Below are 25,806 nucleotides of genomic sequence, written 5' to 3'. Positions count from 1 at the left end.
GCCTTACAGGCTGCTGAAGCCTCTTAGGGCTTTACCCACACAAAGGGTTCTCCACCTCTCATGGGACCTCTGAGATAGAAACTTCAAGCGTGCATACAGGGAAAGATAATTGGACCAAAACATGGAAGTTGGTCTGGTGGCTGGGAAGGTGCCAGGTCACTTCCCTGAGTACTGCAGAGGTGCCCTAGAGCAAGGCACTGAACCCCCCTCAACAGCTCTGTTGTGCTCCCTGTGTAGCAGCCTCACTCTGACATCTCTCCATGAATGCATGTTCACAGGTCCTGTTTGTGTATGTGTTTAATTCCAGCCTGTAAAAGCAGAATTCCCCCTGGGGGATTAATAAAGTGTGTAGAAAAATAAATACAATTTTAACAAAAAAAGGGAGGTACCACTTTGGGCTAAAAGAAACTGCCATTTTTAAGATTCAGGTGTATTTTCCCGCCCACCTGAGCTGATAAACACTTAAAGCCAAAGTAACAACATAGTTTCTTACAGGATAGATGCTAATATGGATAGCTGATATATCATTACTGATACTGGTCTGGTTCCTTTAAATGCTATGACTGCTTGCCATTCGAGCCACAGAGAGGAGGAGCTACACTGAAAGAAGAAAAGCTTCAACGTCTCTTTCCTGAAATGAAAGTTAAAGTTTGTCCGGGCGTAACAGCAGAGCTACAGTCGGCTCTCCATTTCTCTCTCAAGACAAACACAACTGAATTTGAGTTTTCCTCGACTAAAGAGCAGAACCTCTGCCCGTCACTGGTGAGTACACTCGTCATTGAAGAGAAAAAAACACGAGCTTAACAGTTCAGGTTCAGGAGAGAAACATCTGAGTCTGCCTTTTTAACTTTCATTTCATCATTTACTAAAACACCATGGCACAGGAATTAGTCTTTTAAATATAAAGCACATATATCAAACATTTACCTGAGCCACAAAACAGAAGTTAAAAAAACTTCAACTCATTAATGATAGGCTGAATATAGTCACAGCTAGCTTCAGCTAAAGCTAACACAGATACTTGTCTTGACCTGTTTTTTGGCATTAACCCAAACAGGAAAGATTCTCAAAGAAGAAAAAGGACTTAGGCCTGATTAAAACTAATGTTTTAAAAAGCACTTCAATCTTTTACTTAATAAAGAAATACACTTCTACATGTGGTTTATCTGTGCTGACACTGACAAAGAGCTGCTCACTGTCTTTCATGGTTTTTTAAAGCAATGACAATAATGATTTATTTTATTCTAAATGACGTTTATTTACGAGATATGATTACAGCCCGGGAAATATTTTAACCCACAGCACAGGGGGAGATAAATGTTTAGGTTTCTTTAGTCTGGAGCAGCAGCATCCATCTTCTGCATGTTGTTTCCTATATGTGACTTTCTGCTAAACCTCAGCTGTGCAAGATCCACAAATGTGTGTGTGTGTGTGTGTGTGTGTGTGTGTGTGTCAGTAGTGGGTCCATAGAGAACAGTGTGGACCCACTGAAAGCAAATGAACACATGAGTGAATTCAATGTCTTAAAGTTAAATTTGTATATTTACTATCACTCTGCTGCTGGACCGGCTGCTCTCATGTTTGAGTCCAAGAAAAAAATGTCCTCAAGGGGACAATAAAGTGCATCGTATCTTTCTCTCCACCTTTTGAGATCTTTTCTGCGTACTATATGTGGCTTTAATTTGTCTTAATAAATCTCTCTCTATTTTAAATTCCACTTTTTAATGATAGCTTTAATATAATAAATAGTCAAGTTGTAACTGTAGTAAAAAGTTGTCCACACTTTTATTTCTCACAGCGTAGATATGTCTGCTGCGAGCTGCCTGCTGACTGAAGATCAGTTCCTGTGCTCCATCTGTCTGGAAGTCTTCGACGATCCTGTCGCCATACCATGTGGACACAACTTCTGTAAAAAGTGCATCACCGAACACTGGAAAGCTAACGCCCCGTGCCAGTGTCCCAACTGTAAGAAGGATTTCAACACAAAACCCGAGCTGCACGTCAACACTTTCATCGCGGAGATGGCCGCTCAGTTCAGACGGTCCGCTCAACAGAAAGAGAGCTGCAGCAACCCAGAACAAGAAGTCAACGAACCGAGAAACGTTCCCTGCGACGTCTGCACTGGACCTAAACTGAAGGCTCTGAAGTCCTGCCTGGTGTGTCTGGCCTCCTACTGCGAGTCTCACCTGGAGCCTCACCTGACATCCTCGCGTCTCAACAGACATCAGCTGATCGACGCCGTGGAGAACCTGGAGGATCGGATGTGCGAGAGGCACGGTAAGACGCTGGAGATGTTCTGTAAGAACGACCAGATGTGTGTCTGCCTGCTCTGCGCTGTTCTAGACCACAAGACGCACGATGTCGTTCCTCTGAAAGAAGAATATGAAGAAAAGAAGGCCGAGCTGGGGAAGAAAGAGGTGGAAATCGAGCAGATGATCCAGAAGAGACGACTGAAGATTCAGGAGATCAAACACTCAGTGGAGCTCAGTGATGAGAATGCAGAGAGAGAGATGGCAGAAGGTGTTCAGGTCTTAACCGCTCTGAAAGAATCTGTTGAGAGAAGCCAGGTCGAGTTCATCGACACGATCAAAGAGAAGCGGAGGAAGACGGAGAAACAGGCTGAAGGCTTCATCAAGGAGCTGGAACACGAGATCTCTGAGCTGGAGAAGAGGAGCGTTGATGTGGAGCAGCTCTCGCGATCTGAAGATCATCTAGAACTCCTCCAAAGCTTCCCGTCTCTGAACGCTAGTCAGTCTACCAAGGACTGGACTGAAGTCAGAGTCCATCCACCTTCATATGAGGGGGCTGTAGTGAGAGCTGTGAGCCAGCTGAAGGAGACGCTCAGCAAACAGATGAAGATGTTTGAGGCCGAGCTGAAGAGTGTCCAGCAGTACGAGGTGGATGTGACACTCGATCCTAAAACAGCAAGTCCCTATCTAATCCTGTCTGATGATAGAAAACAAGTTAAATGTGGTGGTAAAAAGAAGACCATTGAAGACTTTCCAGAGAGATTTGAAACTTGTTGTGTCTTAGCAAAGCAGAGTTTCTCTACAGGCAGATTTTACTACGAGGTTCAAGTTGAAGGGAAGACTGACTGGGATGTGGGAGTGGCCAGAGAGTCGATCAACAGAAAGGGAGAAATCACACTGTGTCCTCAGGATGGTTACTGGACGATATTGTTGAGGAATGAAGATGAGTACAGTGCTTGTGCTGACCCATCAGTTGATCTCTCTCTGAGTTCTCAGCCTGAGAAGGTGGGGGTGTTTGTGGACTATGAGGAGGGTCTGGTCTCTTTTTATGATGTCGATGCTGCAGCTCTGATCTACTCCTTCACTAACTGCTCCTTCACTGAGAAACTCTACCCATACTTTTGTCCCTGTCTTAACAATGGTGGTAAGAACTCCGCCCCTCTCATCATCTCTCCTGTCAATCAAACTGAATAAAGTAACCGATTCATAGGAAGGATCATTTCTGTCTAGATATCCATTAAAAGGATGACCAACATCGGAGAGTTGCTTCTGAAGGTGTCTTTACATTTTGAAAACGGACACACCTGATGTCCGTGGTCCTGCTTATGGTGACTTGTTTAACAAACAAACAAAAATGGTGAATGTGTTTGTTGACGTTCTTTATCTTATTGAATTTATTGAGACGACATTGTGAATTGTAAACATATTGACAACAAAACTATTGGAACTTTTTATTGTATTCACCACTTTTTATTCTTGCTTTGGCAGAAGAGTTCAAATCAGGGTTTTTTTGTACCCGTCATTGATTGCTCTGTTTTAAGATTAAGATTAAGATTTACTTTATTGATCCCACAAGGGGAAATTCTGTTTTGGTCATGTGTGTTCTTTGCATTTGTATTTGAAGTATGGGAAAATAAATTACAGCCAGAGTGGCCAAAAACTAACTTTTGTTTTTCTTGACTTGGGAGTAAGGAACAAACCAATCAAATTAAACGTGTATCTGTGTGTGCTGCACTATCCAGGAAGTGGCAAAACCGAGGTGTGGATCCAGACCCAGGTGTATTTTGATTAACATTCCAATTTCAAACAGCGCAGATTTTAATTACATCATTTTTCTTTGTCTTTACTGTAATGATGTCAGCAGCCCCAGAAAGTCACAGACCAATGAATTTGCTCAAATCTGAGGCCTGGTTGAGGCCACTCAGTTGTGGTGAAACGGATCACAAGCTTATCCAGGATCCGTTTAGATCACCCCCAACTGTTCGGGCCGCATGTGAGATGCAGAGTAGCTGTACAAGGAAATAAATTCAGTTTTTTAAATATATTTATATGCAAGTTTTTCTCTGACTTTCCCACAGAAGCGGGTCAATAAGTGTTCACATTTCAGTGTGATTAGACTCTGTTCCTGTTGGAAGTCTGGGGGCTTTCTGTTGACGTGAGCAAGACAGAGAAGAATAATGAATTAAACCTTCATCATCTGCTCCGACTGCAACAAGAAACTGATTAGTGCAGTTCCCTCACAGCCAGGCCTTACAGGCTGCTGAAGCCTCTTAGGGCTTTACCCACACAAAGGGTTCTCCACCTCTCATGGGACCTCTGAGATAGAAACTTCAAGTGTGCATACAGGGAAAGATAATTGGACCAAAACATGGAAGTTGGTCTGGTGGCTGGGAAGGTGCCAGGTCACTTCCCTGAGTACTGCAGAGGTGCCCTAGAGCAAGGCACTGAACCCCCCTCAACAGCTCTGTTGTGCTCCCTGTGTAGCAGCCTCACTCTGACATCTCTCCATGAATGCATGTTCACAGGTCCTGTTTGTGTATGTGTTTAATTCCAGCCTGTAAAAGCAGAATTCCCCCTGGGGGATTAATAAAGTGTGTAGAAAAATAAATACAATTTTAACAAAAAAAGGGAGGTACCACTTTGGGCTAAAAGAAACTGCCATTTTTAAGATGCAGGTGTATTTTCCCGCCCACCTGAGCTGATAAACACTAAAAGCCAAAGTAACAATATAGTTTCTTACAGGACAGATGCTAATATGGATAGCTGATATATCATTACTGATACTGGTCTGGTTCCTTTAAATGCTATGACTGCTTGCCATTCGAGCCACAGAGAGGAGGAGCTACACTGAAAGAAGAAAAGCTTCAACGTCTCTTTCCTGAAATGAAAGTTAAAGTTTGTCCGGGCGTAACAGCAGAGCTACAGTCGGCTCTCCATTTCGCTCTCAAGACAAACACAACTGAATTTGAGTTTTCCTCGACTAAAGAGCAGAACCTCTGCCCGTCACTGGTGAGTACACTCGTCATTGAAGAGAAAAAAACACGAGCTTAACAGTTCAGGTTCAGGAGAGAAACATCTGAGTCTGCCTTTTTAACTTTCATTTCATCATTTACTAAAACACCATGGCACAGGAATTAGTCTTTTAAATATAAAGCACATATATCAAACATTTACCTGAGCCACAAAACAGAAGTTAAAAAAACTTCAACTCATTAATGATAGGCTGAATATAGTCACAGCTAGCTTCAGCTAAAGCTAACACAGATACTTGTCTTGACCTGTTTTTTGGCATTAACCCAAACAGGAAAGATTCTCAAAGAAGAAAAAGGACTTAGGCCTGATTAAAACTAATGTTTTAAAAAGCACTTCAATCTTTTACTTAATAAAGAAATACACTTCTACATGTGGTTTATCTGTGCTGACACTGACAAAGAGCTGCTCACTGTCTTTCATGGTTTTTTAAAGCAATGACAATAATGATTTATTTTATTCTAAATGACGTTTATTTACGAGATATGATTACAGCCCGGGAAATATTTTAACCCACAGCACAGGGGGAGATAAATGTTTAGGTTTCTTTAGTCTGGAGCAGCAGCATCCATCTTCTGCATGTTGTTTCCTATATGTGACTTTCTGCTAAACCTCAGCTGTGAAAAATCCACAAATGTGTGTGTGTGTGTGTGTGTGTGTGTGTGTGTGTGTGTGTGTGTGTGTGTGTCAGTAGTGGGTCCATAGAGAACAGTGTGGACCCACTGAAAGCAAATGAACACATGAGTGAATTCAATGTCTTAAAGTTAAATTTGTATATTTACTATCACTCTGCTGCTGGACCGGCTGCTCTCATGTTTGAGTCCAAGAAAAAAATGTCCTCAAGGGGACAATAAAGTGCATCGTATCTTTCTCTCCACCTTTTGAGATCTTTTCTGCGTACTATATGTGGCTTTAATTTGTCTTAATAAATCTCTCTCTATTTTAAATTCCACTTTTTAATGATAGCTTTAATATAATAAATAGTCAAGTTGTAACTGTAGTAAAAAGTTGTCCACACTTTTATTTCTCACAGCGTAGATATGTCTGCTGCGAGCTGCCTGCTGACTGAAGATCAGTTCCTGTGCTCCATCTGTCTGGAAGTCTTCGACGATCCTGTCGCCATACCATGTGGACACAACTTCTGTAAAAAGTGCATCACCGAACACTGGAAAGCTGACGCCCCGTGCCAGTGTCCCAACTGTAAGAAGGATTTCAACACAAAACCCGAGCTGCACGTCAACACTTTCATCGCGGAGATGGCCGCTCAGTTCAGATGGTCCGCTCAACAGAAAGAGAGCTGCAGCAACCCAGAACAAGAAGTCAACGAAACGAGAAAAGAAGCCGCTGAACTGGGAAACGTTCCCTGCGACGTCTGCACTGGACCTAAACTGAAGGCTCTGAAGTCCTGCCTGGTGTGTCTGGCCTCCTACTGCGAGTCTCACCTGGAGCCTCACCTGACATCCTCGCGTCTCAACAGACATCAGCTGATCGACGCCGTGGAGAACCTGGAGGATCGGATGTGCGAGAGGCACGGTAAGACGCTGGAGATGTTCTGTAAGAACGACCAGATGTGTGTCTGCCTGCTCTGCGCTGTTCTAGACCACAAGACGCACGATGTCGTTCCTCTGAAAGAAGAATATGAAGAAAAGAAGGCCGAGCTGGGGAAGAAAGAGGTGGAAATCGAGCAGATGATCCAGAAGAGACGACTGAAGATTCAGGAGATCAAACACTCAGTGGAGCTCAGTGATGACAATGCAGAGAGAGAGATGGCAGAAGGTGTTCAGGTCTTAACCGCTCTGAAAGAATCTGTTGAGAGAAGCCAGGTCGAGTTCATCGACACGATCAAAGAGAAGCGGAGGAAGACGGAGAAACAGGCTGAAGGCTTCATCAAGGAGCTGGAACAGGAGATCTCTGAGCTGGAGAAGAGGAGCGTTGATGTGGAGCAGCTCTCGCGATCTGAAGATCATCTAGAACTCCTCCAAAGCTTCTCGTCTCTGAACGCTAGTCAGTCTACCAAGGACTGGACTGAAGTCAGAGTCCATCCACCTTCATATGAGGGGGCTGTAGTGAGAGCTGTGAGCCAGCTGAAGGAGACGCTCAGCAAACAGATGAAGATGTTTGAGGCCGAGCTGAAGAGTGTCCAGCAGTACGAGGTGGATGTGACACTCGATCCTAAAACAGCAGGTCCCCATCTAATCCTGTCTGATGATAGAAAACAAGTTAAATGTGGTGGTAAAAAGAAGACCATTGAAGACTTTCCAGAGAGATTTGAAACTTGTTGTGTCTTAGCAAAGCAGAGTTTCTCTACAGGCAGATTTTACTACGAGGTTCAAGTTGAAGGGAAGACTGACTGGGATGTGGGAGTGGCCAGAGAGTCGATCAACAGAAAGGGAGAAATCACACTGTGTCCTCAGGATGGTTACTGGACGATATTGTTGAGGAATGAAGATGAGTACAGTGCTTGTGCTGACCCATCAGTTGATCTCTCTCTGAGTTCTCAGCCTGAGAAGGTGGGGGTGTTTGTGGACTATGAGGAGGGTGTGGTCTCTTTTTATGATGTCGATGCTGCAGCTCTGATCTACTCCTTCACTAACTGCTCCTTCACTGAGAAACTCTACCCATTCTTTACTCCCCTTCTTAACAATGGTGGTAAGAACTCCGCCCCTCTCATCATCTCTCCTGTCAATCAAACTGAATAAAGTAACCGATTCATAGGAAGGATCATTTCTGTCTAGATATCCATTAAAAGGATGACCAACATCGGAGAGTTGCTTCTGAAGGTGTCTTTACATTTTGAAAACGGACACACCTGATGTCCGTGGTCCTGCTTATGGTGACTTGTTTAACAAACAAAAAAAAAGGTGAATGTGTTTGTTGACGTTCTTAATTTTATTGAATTTATTGAGACGACATTGTGAATTGTAAACATATTGACAACAAAACTATTGGAACTTTTTATTGTATTCACCACTTTTTATTCTTGCTTTGGCAGAAGAGTTCAAATCAGGGTTTTTTTGTACCCGTCATTGATTGCTCTGTTTTAAGATTAAGATTAAGATTTACTTTATTGATCCCACAAGGGGAAATTCTGTTTTGGTCATGTGTGTTCTTTGCATTTGTATTTGAAGTATGGGAAAATAAATTACAGCCAGAGTGGCCAAAAACAAACTTTTGTTTTTCTTGACTTGGGAGTAAGGAACAAACCAATCAAATTAAACGTGTATCTGTGTGTGCTGCACTATCCAGGAAATGGCAAAACCGAGGTGTGGATCCAGACCCAGGTGTGTTTTCATTAACATTCTAATTTCAACCAGCGCAGATTTTAATTACATCGCTTTTCTTTGCTTTTACTGTAATGATGTCAGCAGCCCCAGAAAGTCACAGACCAATGAATTTGCTCAAAATCTGAGGCCTGGTTGAGGCCACTCAGTTGTGGTGAAACGGATCACAAGCTTATCCAGGATCTGTTATGATCACTCCCAACTGTTCGGGCCGCATGTGAGATGCGGAGTAGCTGTACAAAAAAATAAATTCAGTTTTTTAAATATATTTATATGCAAGTTTTTCTCTGACTTTCCCACAGAAGCGGGTCAATAAGTGTTCACATTTCAGTGTGATTAGACTCTGTTCCTGTTGGAAGTCTGGGGGCTTTCTGTTGACGTGAGCAAGACAGAGAAGAATAATGAATTAAACCTTCATCATCTGCTCCGACTGCAACAAGAAACTGATTACTGCAGTTCCCTCACAGCCAGGCCTTACAGGCTGCTGAAGCCTCTTAGGGCTTTACCCACACAAAGGGTTCTCCACCTCTCATGGGACCTCTGAGATAGAAACTTCAAGCGTGCATACAGGGAAAGATAATTGGACCAAAACATGGAAGTTGGTCTGGTGGCTGGGAAGGTGCCAGGTCACTTCCCTGAGTACTGCAGAGGTGCCCTAGAGCAAGGCACTGAACCCCCCTCAACAGCTCTGTTGTGCTCCCTGTGTAGCAGCCTCACTCTGACATCTCTCCATGAATGCATGTTCACAGGTCCTGTTTGTGTATGTGTTTAATTCCAGCCTGTAAAAGCAGAATTCCCCCTGGGGGATTAATAAAGTGTGTAGAAAAATAAATACAATTTTAACAAAAAAAGGGAGGTACCACTTTGGGCTAAAAGAAACTGCCATTTTTAAGATGCAGGTGTATTTTCCCGCCCACCTGAGCTGATAAACACTAAAAGCCAAAGTAACAATATAGTTTCTTACAGGACAGATGCTAATATGGATAGCTGATATATCATTACTGATACTGGTCTGGTTCCTTTAAATGCTATGACTGCTTGCCATTCGAGCCACAGAGAGGAGGAGCTACACTGAAAGAAGAAAAGCTTCAACGTCTCTTTCCTGAAATGAAAGTTAAAGTTTGTCCGGGCGTAACAGCAGAGCTACAGTCGGCTCTCCATTTCTCTCTCAAGACAAACACAACTGAATTTGAGTTTTCCTCGACTAAAGAGCAGAACCTCTGCCCGTCACTGGTGAGTACACTCGTCATTGAAGAGAAAAAAACACGAGCTTAACAGTTCAGGTTCAGGAGAGAAACATCTGAGTCTGCCTTTTTAACTTTCATTTCATCATTTACTAAAACACCATGGCACAGGAATTAGTCTTTTAAATATAAAGCACATATATCAAACATTTACCTGAGCCACAAAACAGAAGTTAAAAAAACTTCAACTCATTAATGATAGGCTGAATATAGTCACAGCTAGCTTCAGCTAAAGCTAACACAGATACTTGTCTTGACCTGTTTTTTGGCATTAACCCAAACAGGAAAGATTCTCAAAGAAGAAAAAGGACTTAGGCCTGATTAAAACTAATGTTTTAAAAAGCACTTCAATCTTTTACTTAATAAAGAAATACACTTCTACATGTGGTTTATCTGTGCTGACACTGACAAAGAGCTGCTCACTGTCTTTCATGGTTTTTTAAAGCAATGACAATAATGATTTATTTTATTCTAAATGACGTTTATTTACGAGATATGATTACAGCCCGGGAAATATTTTAACCCACAGCACAGGGGGAGATAAATGTTTAGGTTTCTTTAGTCTGGAGCAGCAGCATCCATCTTCTGCATGTTGTTTCCTATATGTGACTTTCTGCTAAACCTCAGCTGTGAAAAATCCACAAATGTGTGTGTGTGTGTGTGTGTGTGTGTGTGTGTGTGTGTGTGTGTGTGTGTGTCAGTAGTGGGTCCATAGAGAACAGTGTGGACCCACTGAAAGCAAATGAACACATGAGTGAATTCAATGTCTTAAAGTTAAATTTGTATATTTACTATCACTCTGCTGCTGGACCGGCTGCTCTCATGTTTGAGTCCAAGAAAAAAATGTCCTCAAGGGGACAATAAAGTGCATCGTATCTTTCTCTCCACCTTTTGAGATCTTTTCTGCGTACTATATGTGGCTTTAATTTGTCTTAATAAATCTCTCTCTATTTTAAATTCCACTTTTTAATGATAGCTTTAATATAATAAATAGTCAAGTTGTAACTGTAGTAAAAAGTTGTCCACACTTTTATTTCTCACAGCGTAGATATGTCTGCTGCGAGCTGCCTGCTGACTGAAGATCAGTTCCTGTGCTCCATCTGTCTGGAAGTCTTCGACGATCCTGTCGCCATACCATGTGGACACAACTTCTGTAAAAAGTGCATCACCGAACACTGGAAAGCTAACGCCCCGTGCCAGTGTCCCAACTGTAAGAAGGATTTCAACACAAAACCCGAGCTGCACGTCAACACTTTCATCGCGGAGATGGCCGCTCAGTTCAGACGGTCCGCTCAACAGAAAGAGAGCTGCAGCAACCCAGAACAAGAAGTCAACGAACCGAGAAACGTTCCCTGCGACGTCTGCACTGGACCTAAACTGAAGGCTCTGAAGTCCTGCCTGGTGTGTCTGGCCTCCTACTGCGAGTCTCACCTGGAGCCTCACCTGACATCCTCGCGTCTCAACAGACATCAGCTGATCGACCCCGTGGAGAACCTGGAGGATCGGATGTGCGAGAGGCACGGTAAGACGCTGGAGATGTTCTGTAAGAACGACCAGATGTGTGTCTGCCTGCTCTGCGCTGTTCTAGACCACAAGACGCACGATGTCGTTCCTCTGAAAGAAGAATATGAAGAAAAGAAGGCCGAGCTGGGGAAGAAAGAGGTGGAAATCGAGCAGATGATCCAGAAGAGACGACTGAAGATTCAGGAGATCAAACACTCAGTGGAGCTCAGTGATGAGAATGCAGAGAGAGAGATGGCAGAAGGTGTTCAGGTCTTAACCGCTCTGAAAGAATCTGTTGAGAGAAGCCAGGTCGAGTTCATCGACACGATCAAAGAGAAGCGGAGGAAGACGGAGAAACAGGCTGAAGGCTTCATCAAGGAGCTGGAACAGGAGATCTCTGAGCTGGAGAAGAGGAGCGTTGATGTGGAGCAGCTCTCGCGATCTGAAGATCATCTAGAACTCCTCCAAAGCTTCCCGTCTCTGAACGCTAGTCAGTCTACCAAGGACTGGACTGAAGTCAGAGTCCATCCACCTTCATATGAGGGGGCTGTAGTGAGAGCTGTGAGCCAGCTGAAGGAGACGCTCAGCAAACAGATGAAGATGTTTGAGGCCGAGCTGAAGAGTGTCCAGCAGTACGAGGTGGATGTGACACTCGATCCTAAAACAGCAGGTCCCTATCTAATCCTGTCTGATGATGGAAAACAAGTTAAATGTGGTGATGAAGAGAAGACCATTGAAGACTTTCCAGAGAGATTTGAAGTTCATAGTGTGTTAGCAAAGCAGAGTTTCTCTACAGGCAGATTTTACTACGAGGTTCAAGTTGAAGAGAAGACTGCCTGGGATGTGGGAGTGGCCAGAGAGTCGATCAACAGAAAGGGAAAAATCACACTGTGTCCTCAGAATGGTTACTGGACGATATGGTTGAGGAATGAAAATGAATACAAAGCTTGTGCTAACGCTCTGATTAGTCTCTCTCTGAGTTCTCAGCCTGAGAAGGTGGGGGTGTTTGTGGACTATGAGGAGGGTCTGGTCTCTTTTTATGATGTCGATGCTGCAGCTCTGATCTACTCCTTCACTAACTGCTCCTTCACTGAGAAACTCTACCCATTCTTTTCTCCCTGTCTTAACAATGGTGGTAAGAACTCTGCCCCTCTCATCATCTCTCCTGTCAATCAAACTGAATAAAGTAACCGATTCATAGGAAGGATCATTTCTGTCTAGATATCCATTAAAAGGATGAGCAACATTGGAGAGTTGCTTCTGAAGTTGTCTTTACATTTTGAAAACGGACACACCTGATGTCCGTGGTCCTGCTTATGGTGACTTGTTTAACAAACAAAAAAAATGGTGAATGTGTTTGTTGACGTTCTTTATCTTATTGAATTTATTGAGACGACATTGTGAATTGTAAACATATTGACAACAAAACTATTGGAACTTTTTATTGTATTCACCACTTTTTATTCTTGCTTTGGCAGAAGAGTTCAAATCAGGGTTTTTTTGTACCCGTCATTGATTGCTCTGTTTTAAGATTAAGATTAAGATTTACTTTATTGATCCCACAAGGGGAAATTCTGTTTTGGTCATGTGTGTTCTTTGCATTTGTATTTGAAGTATGGGAAAATAAATTACAGCCAGAGTGGCCAAAAACTAACTTTTGTTTTTCTTGACTTGGGAGTAAGGAACAAACCAATCAAATTAAACGTGTATCTGTGTGTGCTGCACTATCCAGGAAATGGCAAAACCGAGGTGTGGATCCAGACCCAGGTGTATTTTGATTAACATTCTAATTTCAAACAGCGCAGATTTTAATTACATCGCTTTTCTTTGCTTTTACTGTAATGATGTCAGCAGCCCCAGAAAGTCACAGACCAATGAATTTGCTCAAAATCTGAGGCCTGGTTGAGGCCACTCAGTTGTGGTGAAACGGATCACAAACTTATCCAGGATCCGTTTAGATCACCCCCAACTGTTCGGGCCGCATGTGAGATGCGGAGTAGCTGTAGAAGGAAATAAATTCAGTTTTTTAAATATATTTATATGCAAGTTTTTCTCTGACTTTCCCACAGAAGTGGGTCAATAAGTGTTCACATTTCAGTGTGATTAGACTCTGTTCCTGTTGGAAGTCTGGGGGCTTTCTGTTGACGTGAGCAAGACAGAGAAGAATAATGAATTAAACCTTCATCATCTGCTCCGACTGCAACAAGAAACTGATTACTGCAGTTCCCTCACAGCCAGGCCTTACAGGCTGCTGAAGCCTCTTAGGGCTTTACCCACACAAAGGGTTCTCCACCTCTCATGGGACCTCTGAGATAGAAACTTCAAGCGTGCATACAGGGAAAGATAATTGGAGGAAGAAAAAGAATGGACAGTTAAAGTGACTGTCAAGGACACGGTGTACCATCACATTATGAGCTTTGTGAACGCACTTCAGACGAGCATACACGTGGTAAAACTAGAATAAACATCGGAGAGGTTAGAGCTCAGAAAGGTTGACTAGTAAAAGTAGCCACACTGCAGATGAGATGGATGAGGGGGAAGGTGCACAAACATCCTTGACAAATGTATTTACTTTAATAAGGGTGAAAGTAAAGTCTCTGTCTGTTACATGCAGCCCTCTCTGTCCCATTAGCAGAACCCTCCGTCCAGTAAAGGAGACATGTGCTGCTCACCAGAGGCTCATGACAAGCCTGCCGTAATTTGATAAGCCTGGGTAGCCTAAAAGTGGCCTGATTTGATTGGCCAAGACTTCACGTGATAGCAGCCAGATAATAATGGTGAAAAAGGGGAAACTGTATTTTTGGGTGTTAAATTGCATTTAAATATCAACTATGAATCTCTGAAAGTATGAGTAAGGAAAGTCTATCTTCTCCTGGGAATTATTCAAATCTATAAATGTAAGTTTGTATCCTTGTTGGGACAAAGGTGACATGGTGATTACTCTCGCAAAAATCCATTTTTTTAACGATTGGTGAACAAGAGGCGACTGTAACGTAATGTTCAAAGTGCAGCATAGACAGCAGCGCGTCTTTATTGTGTCCAGTCATTATCTCTCCAACAGACTGTCATGATTCCCCCGACATGTGGCTGATAAGAGATGTCTTCAGTCAGAGTGAAAACCCCGCACTGTGCCTCCCAGTGTTCTCCCAGTGGGACTGTACTCACCGACCGACTGGTCCGTGTTGGCGGTGAGGTCCCGGGCGCAGACGGCGGTGCCAGGGCCACAGCTGGTTGACGGTGACGACTCGCACAGCTTGAGGGTGTAGCTGACTTTATTATCCTGGTCTATAGCCTCCCATTTATAACTGCAACGCAAGGAAAACAGAAATGTCGGTAAAGATGGAACGTTGTGAGAAACCTTTATGCGATGACAGAAATAGACCTGCATTAGGTCTCAGCCCTGCAGGATCAGATCAATAACACTCCTGGTTAGACTTTCTGATTTACAGAGCTGCTTACAGAGGTAATGGTGAGAATGAAACCCAGGAGGATTGCATCTTTTTTTGGTGTTTTAAAAAATGATACGGCGGGTGGAATCTAGTATGCATGATTAATTTGTGAACATATAAATGCAAGACAAAGATAAGCATACAAAACTAATACAAACAGTATTCTCTTGTAAAAAGTAGAAGGAGGAAAAGATAGAAAGAAAAGTAACAAGCACAGCACCAAACCGAGACAAACAAAAACACAGAAGAAAAGTTTTCAGATCCAGCATAATAACGGTAAATTAAATTAGTATTAGTATTAGTATTGACAATATCATCAGGCCAATGTGTAATAAAGAACAGGGTGACACTGTATAATAATGTTACGCATGATTTAATAAGAGCAGAAGTGTAAAAGAGACGCCTTCCAAGTACCTTTGTGTGGTTAAATGAGTGTACAATTCACATCGGAGAGGTCAGTTGTTACAGAAAATGCATTTGTACATTATCTTTCACAATATGGTTAATTTGAAATGATAAATGTGTAATGGTTATCGGCCTAAAAATTATTGTAAATTGCATGAGAGCAGCTCCATAAGTTTGTTAAAGAGAAACCTGAGAGGCCACAGCAAACATGCATTTAACCTGTATTTAATTCTGTCTCTTTTTACTTATTTAACTTTTATAAAAGCAAGATATCCTATTGAGAATTGACAGAATCATTTGTTTTAGCTTAATTCATCCATTGCTTCTCACTTGTCCTTAAGAGGGAAAATGATAAGTTATCCCCAAATGAGAATATGAATTATTCCTGACGAGACACATAAGAGACTGTTTTCATCTGTGGGAGTTAACACAGGCAAGGGTTCAAAAACAAAGACGTTAAACACAACAAACCTGACTGTACAGGTTGAGTTATGTGGTTATCATTTCTGACTTTTTGCTGTGTCAATATTTGCGAGGCAGCTTGTCTAGAAAAGAGCTCCAGTAGAGGAGGGTAAACTGAAGTGTAACAGGTCACACAGTATGTTTATCTTTAGCTACTTAAGGTTAAAATAAATACTACAAAGAGTTGCTTTAAACTGTACTTGTGTACTCTGTCTTATAAAGAGACAGTTACAGCACCTTACCTTTGCTCACAGATGATGTTTTGACGCTGCTTCTAAAAAGTAACCGTTGCTAGGATACAATTTACCCCCCCCCCCCCCCCCCCCCCCTCTGAAAGTCCGATTAAATTTCCCAGCAAATAAATCACATTTAATTCATTTTATTCTCATTTCAGCTAAGTATTACCTACATAAAACGAAAAGGCTTTACTAATTACCCTCGTTTTTATAGTTTTAAAACCACAGATTTAAAAACGTATTTAACCTTTATTGAAATTCTAAACCTCACAAATGACAATAAACTGACAAAAAACGCTTTTAATTTATTTTTTATTCTTTTTAATTTATTTATTGTAGACCCCCCTCTTGTTTTGGTTTCGTTCTTGTTGTATATATTTTTTTCCTGTTATTTTAAATAAATATTTTATAATATATAATGTGTTAAATTTGTATTTTTTATTTTTAATACTTGTCTTTATTTTTAATATTGTACTACAGCGGACGTGTCGATCTCTGGGATATACAGAAAATATTTTTAACATGCATTTGAATGCATTAGATGTCCTTATCAAATATATTTTAAGTAAATATATAAATTTTTTAATTGTATTGAGACAATTTGAAGGAGTTCGTAAGCTCGTTTTAATATTAGTTAGCCATCTGATTATAACGTTTTATTTTTCAACAAGAAGACAGCTATTTAACAGGATGTGATTGATAGCTTTCATCACACGTCAGCAGAGCGAACAGTATTCAAAAGATGTTTATTAACTGAAACAAAGAGCTGATTGACTCATCGATTATGAGCTAAATTTAACCCGAGCCCTTCTTGGATTATCTGGTTTTAAACCGGCAAATAAATCATCTCTCAACACATTTCTGAATTAATGAAGCTCTGTTTATAAAGTAAAGAGCTGTTTTAACCAGGAACCTTGTTTAATCGGATCCTAGCTGCAGTGTGTTTCAGCCCCGGAGGTGTGTTTATTACCTGCAGAGGTCCTGGTACCACAGGCTGCTTCCCCCCTCCGCTCCGCACCGGACCAACAAACATCCCAAACACGACACCAACCAAAGAACCAGCTTCAGAGGCGAACAGCGGCCCGAGTTATTCCGAAATAACATGTTTCCTGATGTAAATACTGACTGTGGAGCTTAACTAAGACGACATGATACAGCAGAGTCTCTCCGCTCCAGATCGAATCAGTAGGAAGTGACTGCAGCACATGACAGGACGTCACATGACTCTCATGATGCTGACTGAGGCTGCGTTCACGGACTGTGGGAGAAAAACACAACTACCGCTTTACTGAAAGTAGGTTGATAGACTCTGTTACAAGCAAAAGCCTTGCATTGAAAATGTTTATTACAACCAGGAGAATGCAGTGTACGGCTTGTAGTAAACGTAAAAGTACGATTTTATTACTCTAACGAACACGAACACTGGATGTTGAAACTCTGGACTAATAACTCTGAAGCTATCTATTCAAAAGTACACTCAGTTTACTGCACATTGCACAAGTTTACTTCTTTATTATTTATTTTATTTTATTTACCATTTTGTTTTGTACCTTTTGCACAATTTAGAATGTATTACCGTAAATATTATTTATCTTATTTTACCTCATTTTATTTTATCTTATTTTACCTTATTTTGGTTGCAATTTTGATTCCACTGTATGTCTGGCATATTTTGAAATTGGCGTTATTGATGGTTCAGGAGGTACAGTGGGTTCCTTAATCAGGCCTATTCCTCTTGATGATCGTCATTTTGTGAGTGGGCTCGAGTCCTGTATGTGTTCATGTTGAGAGGCCTGTATTAAAAGCATTTTGACTGAAGGTGATTTTTAAATACAGCTTTCACCCACATTTAAGTCATTATTATCTCCAGTGGTTTAGTGTCAACATCTCCAATTGTTTACACGTTTTTAAAAAAATCGGACTCATGGACTTTGTTCCAACGTATGGACAGAGTGAATAACAATTACTCCAACTAAATTCATACATATCACAACATTTACCTATTGGAGAACAGGTTTTTTGACTCCTTGTGGTACATGAATGCAGCATGACAGGACAATAATAACAGAGTCATTCTCCAGCCTCTGACTGTTCTTGAATAGAAATCTATTCAACGATTAAAGAGTAGGTATGCAGCTCTACCAGTTAATAGTTTGTCCAGTGGCTCCTGAAAGCAGCACTCTTCAGATTCAGGCCTCAGGCACGTGATGCCTGAAGCGAGTAGCCCTGAGTTTTGTCTTACAGAGTTGTCCAATTATAATTCAGCCACGTTCCCTACATAACCTAAACTTTGATTTTATATGACATTATACCTACATGTTCATTAAGAGTTTGTTTAAAGTGAGTTCTTCCTTTGATACAAGGCTTCAAATTATCCTATCAGGTAAAGCTCAGGGCAAAAATGCTTCCGCACGCTTATGAACGCATTCGGTTGTTTAGGTGTCATCTTGCCCCCTCTAGTGGTCATTTGGGACAACTACAAAACCCCTCACTCGTCACTTGTGGAAAGAAAAGCAGCCTGTTCTCATTCATTCACGTCCAGCTGTATAATCAGGTGTTTTAGAAGGTGTTTTCCCACCATTATATTCTGTATAATGTGCTTTTTTTAATCATGAATCTGGACGTGTTTGCTCTTCTTGTGCTCCTGCAATGAAAAGGTCAGCAAGGGAATGCAGGGTTGGATGAACTCACATATTGCACATTAACTTTTTGCTCAAATATAACTAGAAACAGAGACATGCACACATGTTCTTCGTAGCATCCACGCTTTGTTTTGTAGTTGTTACAACAGTCCAACTTTTCGGACTGAAATCACGTGAACACACTGAAGTTTGAAGAACGACTTCCCAACTCGGGAACTTGGACCATCTGAGGAGCACCTGAATGCAGCATTTGAATTGGAAGGACAATGAAGTCAATCTTCCTAATCATAGAATCTAGTCCAACATTTTGTAATAATGAAAAAAAAAAAGTTATGAAAAAGCTTGAGAACGCATGCCTACTTGTGCAGCAACATGCTGATATCATTTATTTGGTCGTATTTATTCATCATGTGTTGCATTGGGTGGGATATTTGAGCAAGGAGCACATCTCTTAAAGATCCTCCACATAAAGGATCCCTGCATGATCTAATCAGTAGGGTTGAATCAAATCACCGTCATTCAGTGTTTGGAGAACAATTCCTCTGTCTCTCTGTTTTCTCCTCTAGTTTAGAAACTCTTAAAAGTCCTCCTCCCTGCTCTTCACCGTTTTCAACATGAGGAGCTCCTTTAAGATCTAAGATGCTTTAACTTTTATCTTAATCAGGACCCTGTCTCACCGTTTAATAGAGTTTTCTTAGATTTCATCTCTTGATGAATATGATCCCTGAACTCTCAGTGACTTTGTGTATGTATGTGTACTTTGTGCCCCGTACAGGTCAGAGTGAACCGATGCAGTCATAATTAGAGTGAAGTGATCACACCTGTGGAGACCTCTGATGATACCTGGTTTATCAGATCATCATTGTATCTGTCAGACAGAAAACAGAAGCTTTGCTCTTCACTGAGACCGTTCCTGTTCAGCATAATGTGGCTTCTGCTTTTCCTCTGCATGTCCACAGGTACTCACTGATTACTTTTTTATTCTTATTCTTAAGTTTTTATTGACTGTCCTATGGTTTTTTATGTTGTATTAACACCAGATGGAGTTGCACTAAGTTGTTGAATGAGCTTACAATGGCAGTAAAAGCTTTCTGATTCTCAAGTTACATATTCTGATACATAGTTTTTTTTATTATTATTCTTTCTTTGTTGTGCAGTTGGTGGAGTCCCCATAAATTCAACACAGGAGGCAAGCAGCCATGCTCCAGGTATGTATAGACAGAAACTACACATTGAAAGGTGGATCATTTAGCAACTTTTAGACACGATTGTTGTTTTGTTTTTCTTAACAGTATCAGAATTACAACCCAGATATCAGGGTAATTCTCTTCTCTAGTAGTTGTTGTGCCTTCAAATGGAACGCACCATGTGACTAACACAGCCTCTGGTTGGAGCTCATTTCTTTAACAAAGTAGGATATAAAGTTAGAATGATATGAATTTGCTCCTCGTTTGCATAATTACGAGTAAGTCATGAGAATTTTCTTATAGGGTAGATTCCCTTGTGTAAACTTTAGTTTAGTTTAGTTTTTTATTTTATTTGTTTCATACATACATCCTTATGCCCAGCCTGCATGGGCTTACATGACACCATCAATTAAAAATGTTCCTGGATCAGCACTAGGTAAACTATAATAATTCTCAAGAAACAAAAAGAGAAAGCAAAAGCAAGTCAAACTAATTCAGGCAAGGCAAGTTTATTTATGTCGCACATTTCAACAAGGCAATTCAAAGTGTTTCACACAAGACATGAAAAGCATCATGACAGAGGAAAGAAAAGAAACATTAAAATAGAACATTTAAAAAAAAGAAAAATCACTGGAATTGTTAAATCTGAACATATGTTCAAATAAAAATAATTCAAATGAAATTAATTGAAATAAAGTAAAAATATAAAGAGTTAAAAGTTACAGTGCAGAGTTAAAGTTTTAAAATCTTATTAAAGCTGTTTAATGAAAGGCAGCTGTAAACAGGTGAGTCTTCAACCCCGTGTTTGGTTCTGACTCTGGGGACAGAGAGCAGACCTGTCCCAGACGACCTGAACAGTCTGGATGGTTCGTAATTAATCAGGAGGTCACTCATTTATTTTGGCCCTAAACCTTTAAGCGCTTTATATTCAGCAGCAGGATTTTAAAGTCTATTCTCTGACAGATTGGAAGCCAGTGTAAAGACCTCAGAATTGGACTGATGTGATCCATTTTCTTGGTTTTGGTGAGGACTCTAGCAGCAGCGTTCTGGATCAGCTGCAGTTGTCTGACTGATGTTTTAGGCAGACCTGTAAAGACACTGTTGCAGTAATCAAGATGACTGAAGATTAAAGCATGGAGAAGTTTTTCCAGGTCCTGCTGGGACATAAGTCCTCTGATTCTTGATATGTTCTTCAGGTGATAGTAGGCTGGCTTTGTAATTGTCTTAATGTGGTTTTTAAAGTTGAGGTCTGAGTCCATCACTACGCCCAGATTTCTTGCCTGGTCTGTGGTTTTGAGTCTTACTGACTGAAGCTGATTGCTGACTCTTAGTCGCTCCTCCTTTGCTCCAAAAACAACAACCTCAGTTTTGTCTTTGTTTAGCTGGAGAACAATTTTGCACATCCACTTATTGATTTGCTCTATGCATTTACCCAGTGCTTTTATGGGACCATGGTTGCCTGGCAACATTGTAATATATATTTGTGTTTTGTCTGCATAGTTATGATAACTTATTTTATTGTTTTTTGTAATCTGAGCTAGTGGGAGCATGTAGAGGTTAAACAGAAGAGGCCCCAGGATGGAACCTTGGGGAACTGCACTAGTAATTTGTAGTTACCTATAGACACCAAGAAGTCCCTGTCCTTTAATTAGGATTCAAACCAGTTTAGTACTGTGCCAGAAACTCCCACCAGGTTTTCCAGTCGGTCGAGTAATATATTGTGGTCAACTGTGTCGAACGCAGCACTGAGATCAAGTAAAACTAAGACTGAGGTTCTGCCACTGTCTGTGTTTAAACGGATGTCATTAAACACTTTAACCAGAGCTGTCTCATTGCAGAATATCCTGTCTCCTTTTCCAAGCTTTTGAAACAAAATTAGCAAGTTTAAACGCATCAAACTTAGACAGCCATTCCATTTCCACACATCTCTACTTCATGAAACAATAATTCTCTTAAATCATCAGATTTTGTACAATGCAAAAGAAAATGGGACTCTGTTTCAACTTCGTCCAAATCACACATCTCTCAAAGTCTGTTTTCTACTGGAATGTTTTTGAATCGACCGACTTCAACAGCCAGAGGGAGAATACCAGATCTTAAATGTGCGACCAAGGACCTTTGGCTTCTAGATAAACGACACGTTACATGTATATGCTTGCTAAACATTAAATAACAAATCCTTTGTCAATGGCTGTCTCCATGAATTCCTCTTTTTCAGCTGGTGATGTGCTGTTAAACGACACCCTGCATGCAGATCATGGGGCCCAAGGTTGGTGCTCGTTTGTTTGAACATTCACAACGTCAAGAATAACTTAAAAGATTCCCCAAAACTTTTTATTTAACGAGTTTGTCAGGTATTTTTTAACAAACAATCCAAACTCATAAAAATGTATAAAATGATTATTTTACCACCATAATCTATTTTTCTTTAAATGTTACCCACAATGCAGCAGTTCAGGATTCAGGTGTGTACTCATTGGAGTGTTAATGATTAAAGACTGTTTGCTTTACAAATAAAAGAAATAAGGGATGTTTTTTTTTTCCAGGTGAGGTGTCCATGAAGCTTAAACCTGAGCTGAGAGCCAGTGCAGAAACCTTGGCGGGTAAATCAGAAAAACAACCAAAATCCAGATCAGAAGACGTTTGTGAAAAGCGATGAACACTAACCAAATACTTTATTCTACTTTGACTTTCTGTAGATCTTCAGGAAGACATGATTGTCCAAGAGGGAGACATTTTGACACAGGTAAGATGGAGAAGTTAGAATATGATAAGAACGAAAAGCTACAGCTTTCTGAGGACTTGTCACATGGGGGAGGGGGGATGGGGGTCCCCCGGAAGCTGGCAAAAACATGGTGCATCCTACATTTAAGCAGTAACCACATTATATTTCAAAACTAAATACCAAAATAATTATTTATTGTTACAAGTTTCTAAATGTAACGCTTCATGCTAACACTCCCGAGCGCTTTTCTGACCCCGGATAAAACGCCAGGTGGACACGGGGTCTTACTAAGTCTTTCAGAGTCCTGGCTGATACTCTAAAGATGACACGATTACAAAACACATTCTTCCAGACGGTATTCAAATTTTGTGCTGAGACAGATGAATGATCATCAGGATGAAGTGAAAGCTGACATGTCGATAAACAAGTGTGTCCAAAGCTGCAGACTGTACAGGAGAACAGGAATGCTGTGGAGATGCTGTGGTTGGACGCGATCGTGCCGTACGTCATCAGTGATGAACTCGGTGAATTGTTGTCTTAAGTAGAACACTTTTTTTTTTTTTTTTTTTCTTCTTTTTTTTTTTTTTTTTTTAAATAAAAGGAGATACAGTAGGTGATGATTTCTGTCATTCTTTCTTGCAGCTCATGAAGAGGGGGACTTCCACACTGCGTTCCAGATGATTTCGGATTACACGTGTATTCACTTCGTGCCGCACAGCAACGAGTATAACTACCTGGAGTTCAAGACCGGCAAGGGGTGAGAGATGAGCTCTGGGAAAATGTCAGGTCGGATGAGTGGTGATACGTCCACCGGAGAGAGTGGAAGTGTTTTTGACTATCTAGTCGTCTTGTTTTGCGTCTCCAGTTGCGCCTCGTTCGTTGGCTGTCGTGGAGGAGCTCAGCCGCTGTATCACTCCCAGAAGTGTAGCGTCGGAAATCTCTGCCACGAGATCATTCACGCTCTGGGGTTACATCATGAACACACACGCAAGGACCGGGATGATTACGTCGCCGTGCAGTGGGACAGTATCATGCCAGGTAAAACACCTAAACTGACTGTAGAGGTCATGGACTGTATCATAATAATATAACAGTCGATGCTTAAGGTTTCACTTCTGACCTGTGTGTAAAAGAAATGGACGTAGCCTCCAGGTTTGAAAATGGAGGCCAATGTGGAACTGCCTTACACCTGTAGTATTTCTTTCTTCATGGCCAGCAGGGGGCGACTCCTGATGTGTCACAGTGTCTAGAAGTCTGACTTTACTTTTAGGTGATTTATTACCTCAATAACTAATTTTCTCACCAGTTTAGCTTCTCAAACACCTGATTAAACCTACATGGGCAGTAAGGGTATAACACATGGTATGCTTTATAGAAAGGCCATCTTGTGATTGACAAGTCTCCTCCACAGCAACCTCTCACTAAGGATAGAAGTTTATGACTCTTTATTGTCGAGATGGGAGAGTGGAGAATAACATGCGGGGAAAGGAGTCACCGGTCAGATTCCCCACACTTAACCACTACTGGCACCCTAAATAATAACAGGTTAAGTTACATGATGTTGGATGGTTTAACTTGTTCTGCTGCAGCTGTTGAGGTTGCTAGGTGACAGAAGTGGCACTTAGTAACGAATGTGTGAAGGTAAAAAGGAAATCCTAAAGGATGCTAACCCTGAACCGGGGTACAGCAGTGGCCACATTTGGCTAAAAGTGTCAAGTCTTATGGCTTCAAAGCTGAAATCGTATTTCTTGCATCATAATGGCAATGCGTCCACTTCTTATGTACAGCCCAAGGTTCCTTAAACACTTTCATGTTCTTACTTTAGACTACATGGGGCAGTGGGAAAGCCTTCCAACAACACTCGGGCGTGTTTCTTTAAAAATATAGCATGAAAGGTGCTGAACATCTGGAATTAAATATTTGATCACTGCTGCTGTATTTTCCATTTTTATCTGCATGGCTTCTTAAGTCTGAGACATTATTAATGATTCTGGACATTTTTGATTGCAGGCAGAGAGAAGAACTTCGCGCTGAAATATGGAAACACTCAGAATCTGCCGTACGATATCAACTCCATAATGCACTATGGATCGTAAGTCATGACCCATAGTTAAGTCAACCTTTTTAACAGAAGAGCATTAAAGTGAGCGGGAGTCCTGCCAGCTGTTCTGTTGTCTGGAGGACTAGAGAAGAAGAACATTGATTTCTCACTGATTATTTTGATGTCATGTGAGTGTGTTTAAATCACGATCATTAGCATGCTAACACAACAATGCAGGACACGGCCAATAGCAGCTCGAGCCGAGGACAGTTTTGTCCACCGCTTGCGCTTCATGATGCGTAATTATGGTGCATTCTTATTGATGACTCATTTTACGCCAACTCGAGTGGAGAGGGGTTGACGGTGTCTCGTTTGAGGAGACGGGAGGCTTCAGAATAGCGGTGGTGTGGCAGTTTGTTTTTGTTTCATGCTGGTGCTCAAGGGGTGACATCTACTGGATCAAAAAGTTGCACATTCTTTCTTTTTTTTTTTTTTTTTTTTTTTTTTTAAGACAGGAAAAAAAACGTACAAAAGGATATTCTTGTTTTTTGCAATTTTGATATTGATTAAAAATATATTTTTGTTTCCTCGAAGGTATTTTTTCAGTGTAGACGGAAATCCGACCGTGTTGCCCTTCGAGGTTGGAGTTCAGATGGGTCAGAGAACTCACCTCAGTCATCTGGACATACAGAGGATAAACAAACTCTACCACTGCGGTGACAACACTCAACTGATATATGTATCACCTGCAGGTTTCATTTTTACAATCTACAAGCTGATCAAATGTATGTTTCTTCTTCCAGATGAGCGGAAGAAGTGAACCCACACCATTTTGGTTAACCTTCATTTGCCCTGAAGTGCAATAAAATTTTAAACCTCCAACTGTTTGTTTTTTTCAGGATATGCAAGATAACATCTGTTGAAATATGTCTAGACACACATTGCCAGAGAGGCAGGGCTTCAAAATGTAACAAAAGTCGATGTGAGATGTTTGGTACTATTCGAGGATCTATTTGTGGTTTTTCCCCTTAATGTTTGAGAGGTACCTGTGGGTGGTGACTGGAGGGTCGTTTCTTTATAAAGCCAGATTATTTTTCTTTACACTGTTTTGCTTTTGAGGTAACATCCCCAATTACTCTTGGATGCCATTTTTTTTATTTGTGTGTGAGCTTAAATGTTTCGGTAAATCTGAGAAGCCCAAACAAACCTGACTGACCCCGCCCACTGACAGAGATGAAGTTTACACCTGATCATGTTAAAAAAAAAAAAAAAAAAAAAAAGGCTAAGAATTAAGTCATATATTAATCTTAAACATCCTGTATAGACACTTCTGCTGTTTTGGCAGCCTTGAA

At 41.1% G+C, this 25,806-nt stretch overlaps 5 protein-coding genes across 9 annotated transcripts in view; 4 read left to right on the top strand and 1 right to left on the bottom strand.

Annotated features, from left to right (window-relative positions):
• Positions 1 to 16,963, bottom strand: part of igf2r (insulin-like growth factor 2 receptor) — a 66,257-nt gene extending 49,294 nt beyond the window's left edge. Inside the window, exons 1-2 of the mRNA XM_020637047.3 lie at positions 16,830 to 16,963; positions 14,473 to 14,612 (exon numbers count right to left, since the gene is read on the bottom strand). Coding sequence (XP_020492703.2) covers positions 14,473 to 14,612; positions 16,830 to 16,963 — 274 coding nt within the window. The remainder of the gene's footprint in view (positions 1 to 14,472; positions 14,613 to 16,829) is intronic.
• On the top strand, positions 612 to 3,913 carry LOC109979205 (E3 ubiquitin-protein ligase TRIM21). The gene is made up of 2 exons (XM_065963913.1): positions 612 to 762; positions 1,799 to 3,913. Exon 2 carries the CDS (start codon positions 1,806 to 1,808, stop codon positions 3,441 to 3,443), a length of 1,638 nt encoding a protein of 545 aa, XP_065819985.1. The 5' UTR covers positions 612 to 762; positions 1,799 to 1,805; the 3' UTR covers positions 3,444 to 3,913.
• LOC109976575 (E3 ubiquitin-protein ligase TRIM39) lies at positions 5,111 to 8,447 on the top strand. The gene is made up of 2 exons (XM_020626619.3): positions 5,111 to 5,258; positions 6,313 to 8,447. The coding sequence occupies exon 2, from the start codon at positions 6,320 to 6,322 to the stop codon at positions 7,976 to 7,978; it is 1,659 nt and encodes a 552-aa protein (XP_020482275.2). The 5' UTR covers positions 5,111 to 5,258; positions 6,313 to 6,319; the 3' UTR covers positions 7,979 to 8,447.
• LOC109979206 (E3 ubiquitin-protein ligase TRIM21-like) lies at positions 9,643 to 12,961 on the top strand. The gene is made up of 2 exons (XM_020628219.3): positions 9,643 to 9,793; positions 10,848 to 12,961. Exon 2 carries the CDS (start codon positions 10,855 to 10,857, stop codon positions 12,490 to 12,492), a length of 1,638 nt encoding a protein of 545 aa, XP_020483875.2. The 5' UTR covers positions 9,643 to 9,793; positions 10,848 to 10,854; the 3' UTR covers positions 12,493 to 12,961.
• A 52-nt stretch (positions 16,964 to 17,015) lies between the features above and the next one.
• Positions 17,016 to 25,336, top strand: LOC109986430 (hatching enzyme 1.2). Of its 5 annotated transcripts, none has more exons than XM_065963914.1 (12): positions 17,016 to 17,153; positions 19,277 to 19,460; positions 19,659 to 19,709; positions 21,907 to 21,957; positions 22,235 to 22,291; positions 22,388 to 22,434; positions 22,794 to 22,914; positions 23,056 to 23,170; positions 23,279 to 23,451; positions 24,424 to 24,505; positions 25,049 to 25,170; positions 25,258 to 25,336. In XM_065963914.1, the coding sequence occupies exons 2-12, from the start codon at positions 19,427 to 19,429 to the stop codon at positions 25,272 to 25,274; spliced, it is 870 nt and encodes a 289-aa protein (XP_065819986.1). In that variant the 5' UTR covers positions 17,016 to 17,153; positions 19,277 to 19,426; the 3' UTR covers positions 25,275 to 25,336. The 5 variants fall into 5 exon arrangements, with proteins under 5 accessions (XP_065819986.1, XP_020492736.2, XP_020492738.2 ...); XM_020637080.3 differs by lacking the exon at positions 17,016 to 17,153 and adding an exon at positions 18,401 to 18,516; XM_020637082.3 differs by lacking the exon at positions 17,016 to 17,153 and adding an exon at positions 18,402 to 18,516 and having other exon boundaries at positions 22,809 to 22,914.
• Positions 25,337 to 25,806: the final 470 nt, after the last annotated feature.

The sequence above is a fragment of the Labrus bergylta genome, chromosome 15, assembly GCF_963930695.1.
Source record: "Labrus bergylta chromosome 15, fLabBer1.1, whole genome shotgun sequence".
NCBI lineage: Eukaryota > Metazoa > Chordata > Actinopteri > Labriformes > Labridae > Labrus > Labrus bergylta.
Note: the sequence above shows the minus strand (reverse complement) of the source record. Positions and strands in the feature narration are given on the sequence as shown.

Coding starts and splice junctions, on each gene's coding strand:
- LOC109976575 (XM_020626619.3), top strand. CDS start 6,320: ATGTCTGCTGCGAGCTGCCTGCTGACTGAAGATCAGTTCCTGTGCTCC.
- LOC109979206 (XM_020628219.3), top strand. CDS start 10,855: ATGTCTGCTGCGAGCTGCCTGCTGACTGAAGATCAGTTCCTGTGCTCC.
- LOC109986430 (XM_065963914.1), top strand. CDS start 19,427: ATGTGGCTTCTGCTTTTCCTCTGCATGTCCACAG. Junction 19,461..19,658: donor TTTCCTCTGCATGTCCACAG/GTACTCACTGAT, acceptor TTTGTTGTGCAG/TTGGTGGAGTCCCCATAAAT. Junction 21,958..22,234: donor TGCAGATCATGGGGCCCAAG/GTTGGTGCTCGT, acceptor TTTTTTTTCCAG/GTGAGGTGTCCATGAAGCTT.
- LOC109979205 (XM_065963913.1), top strand. CDS start 1,806: ATGTCTGCTGCGAGCTGCCTGCTGACTGAAGATCAGTTCCTGTGCTCC.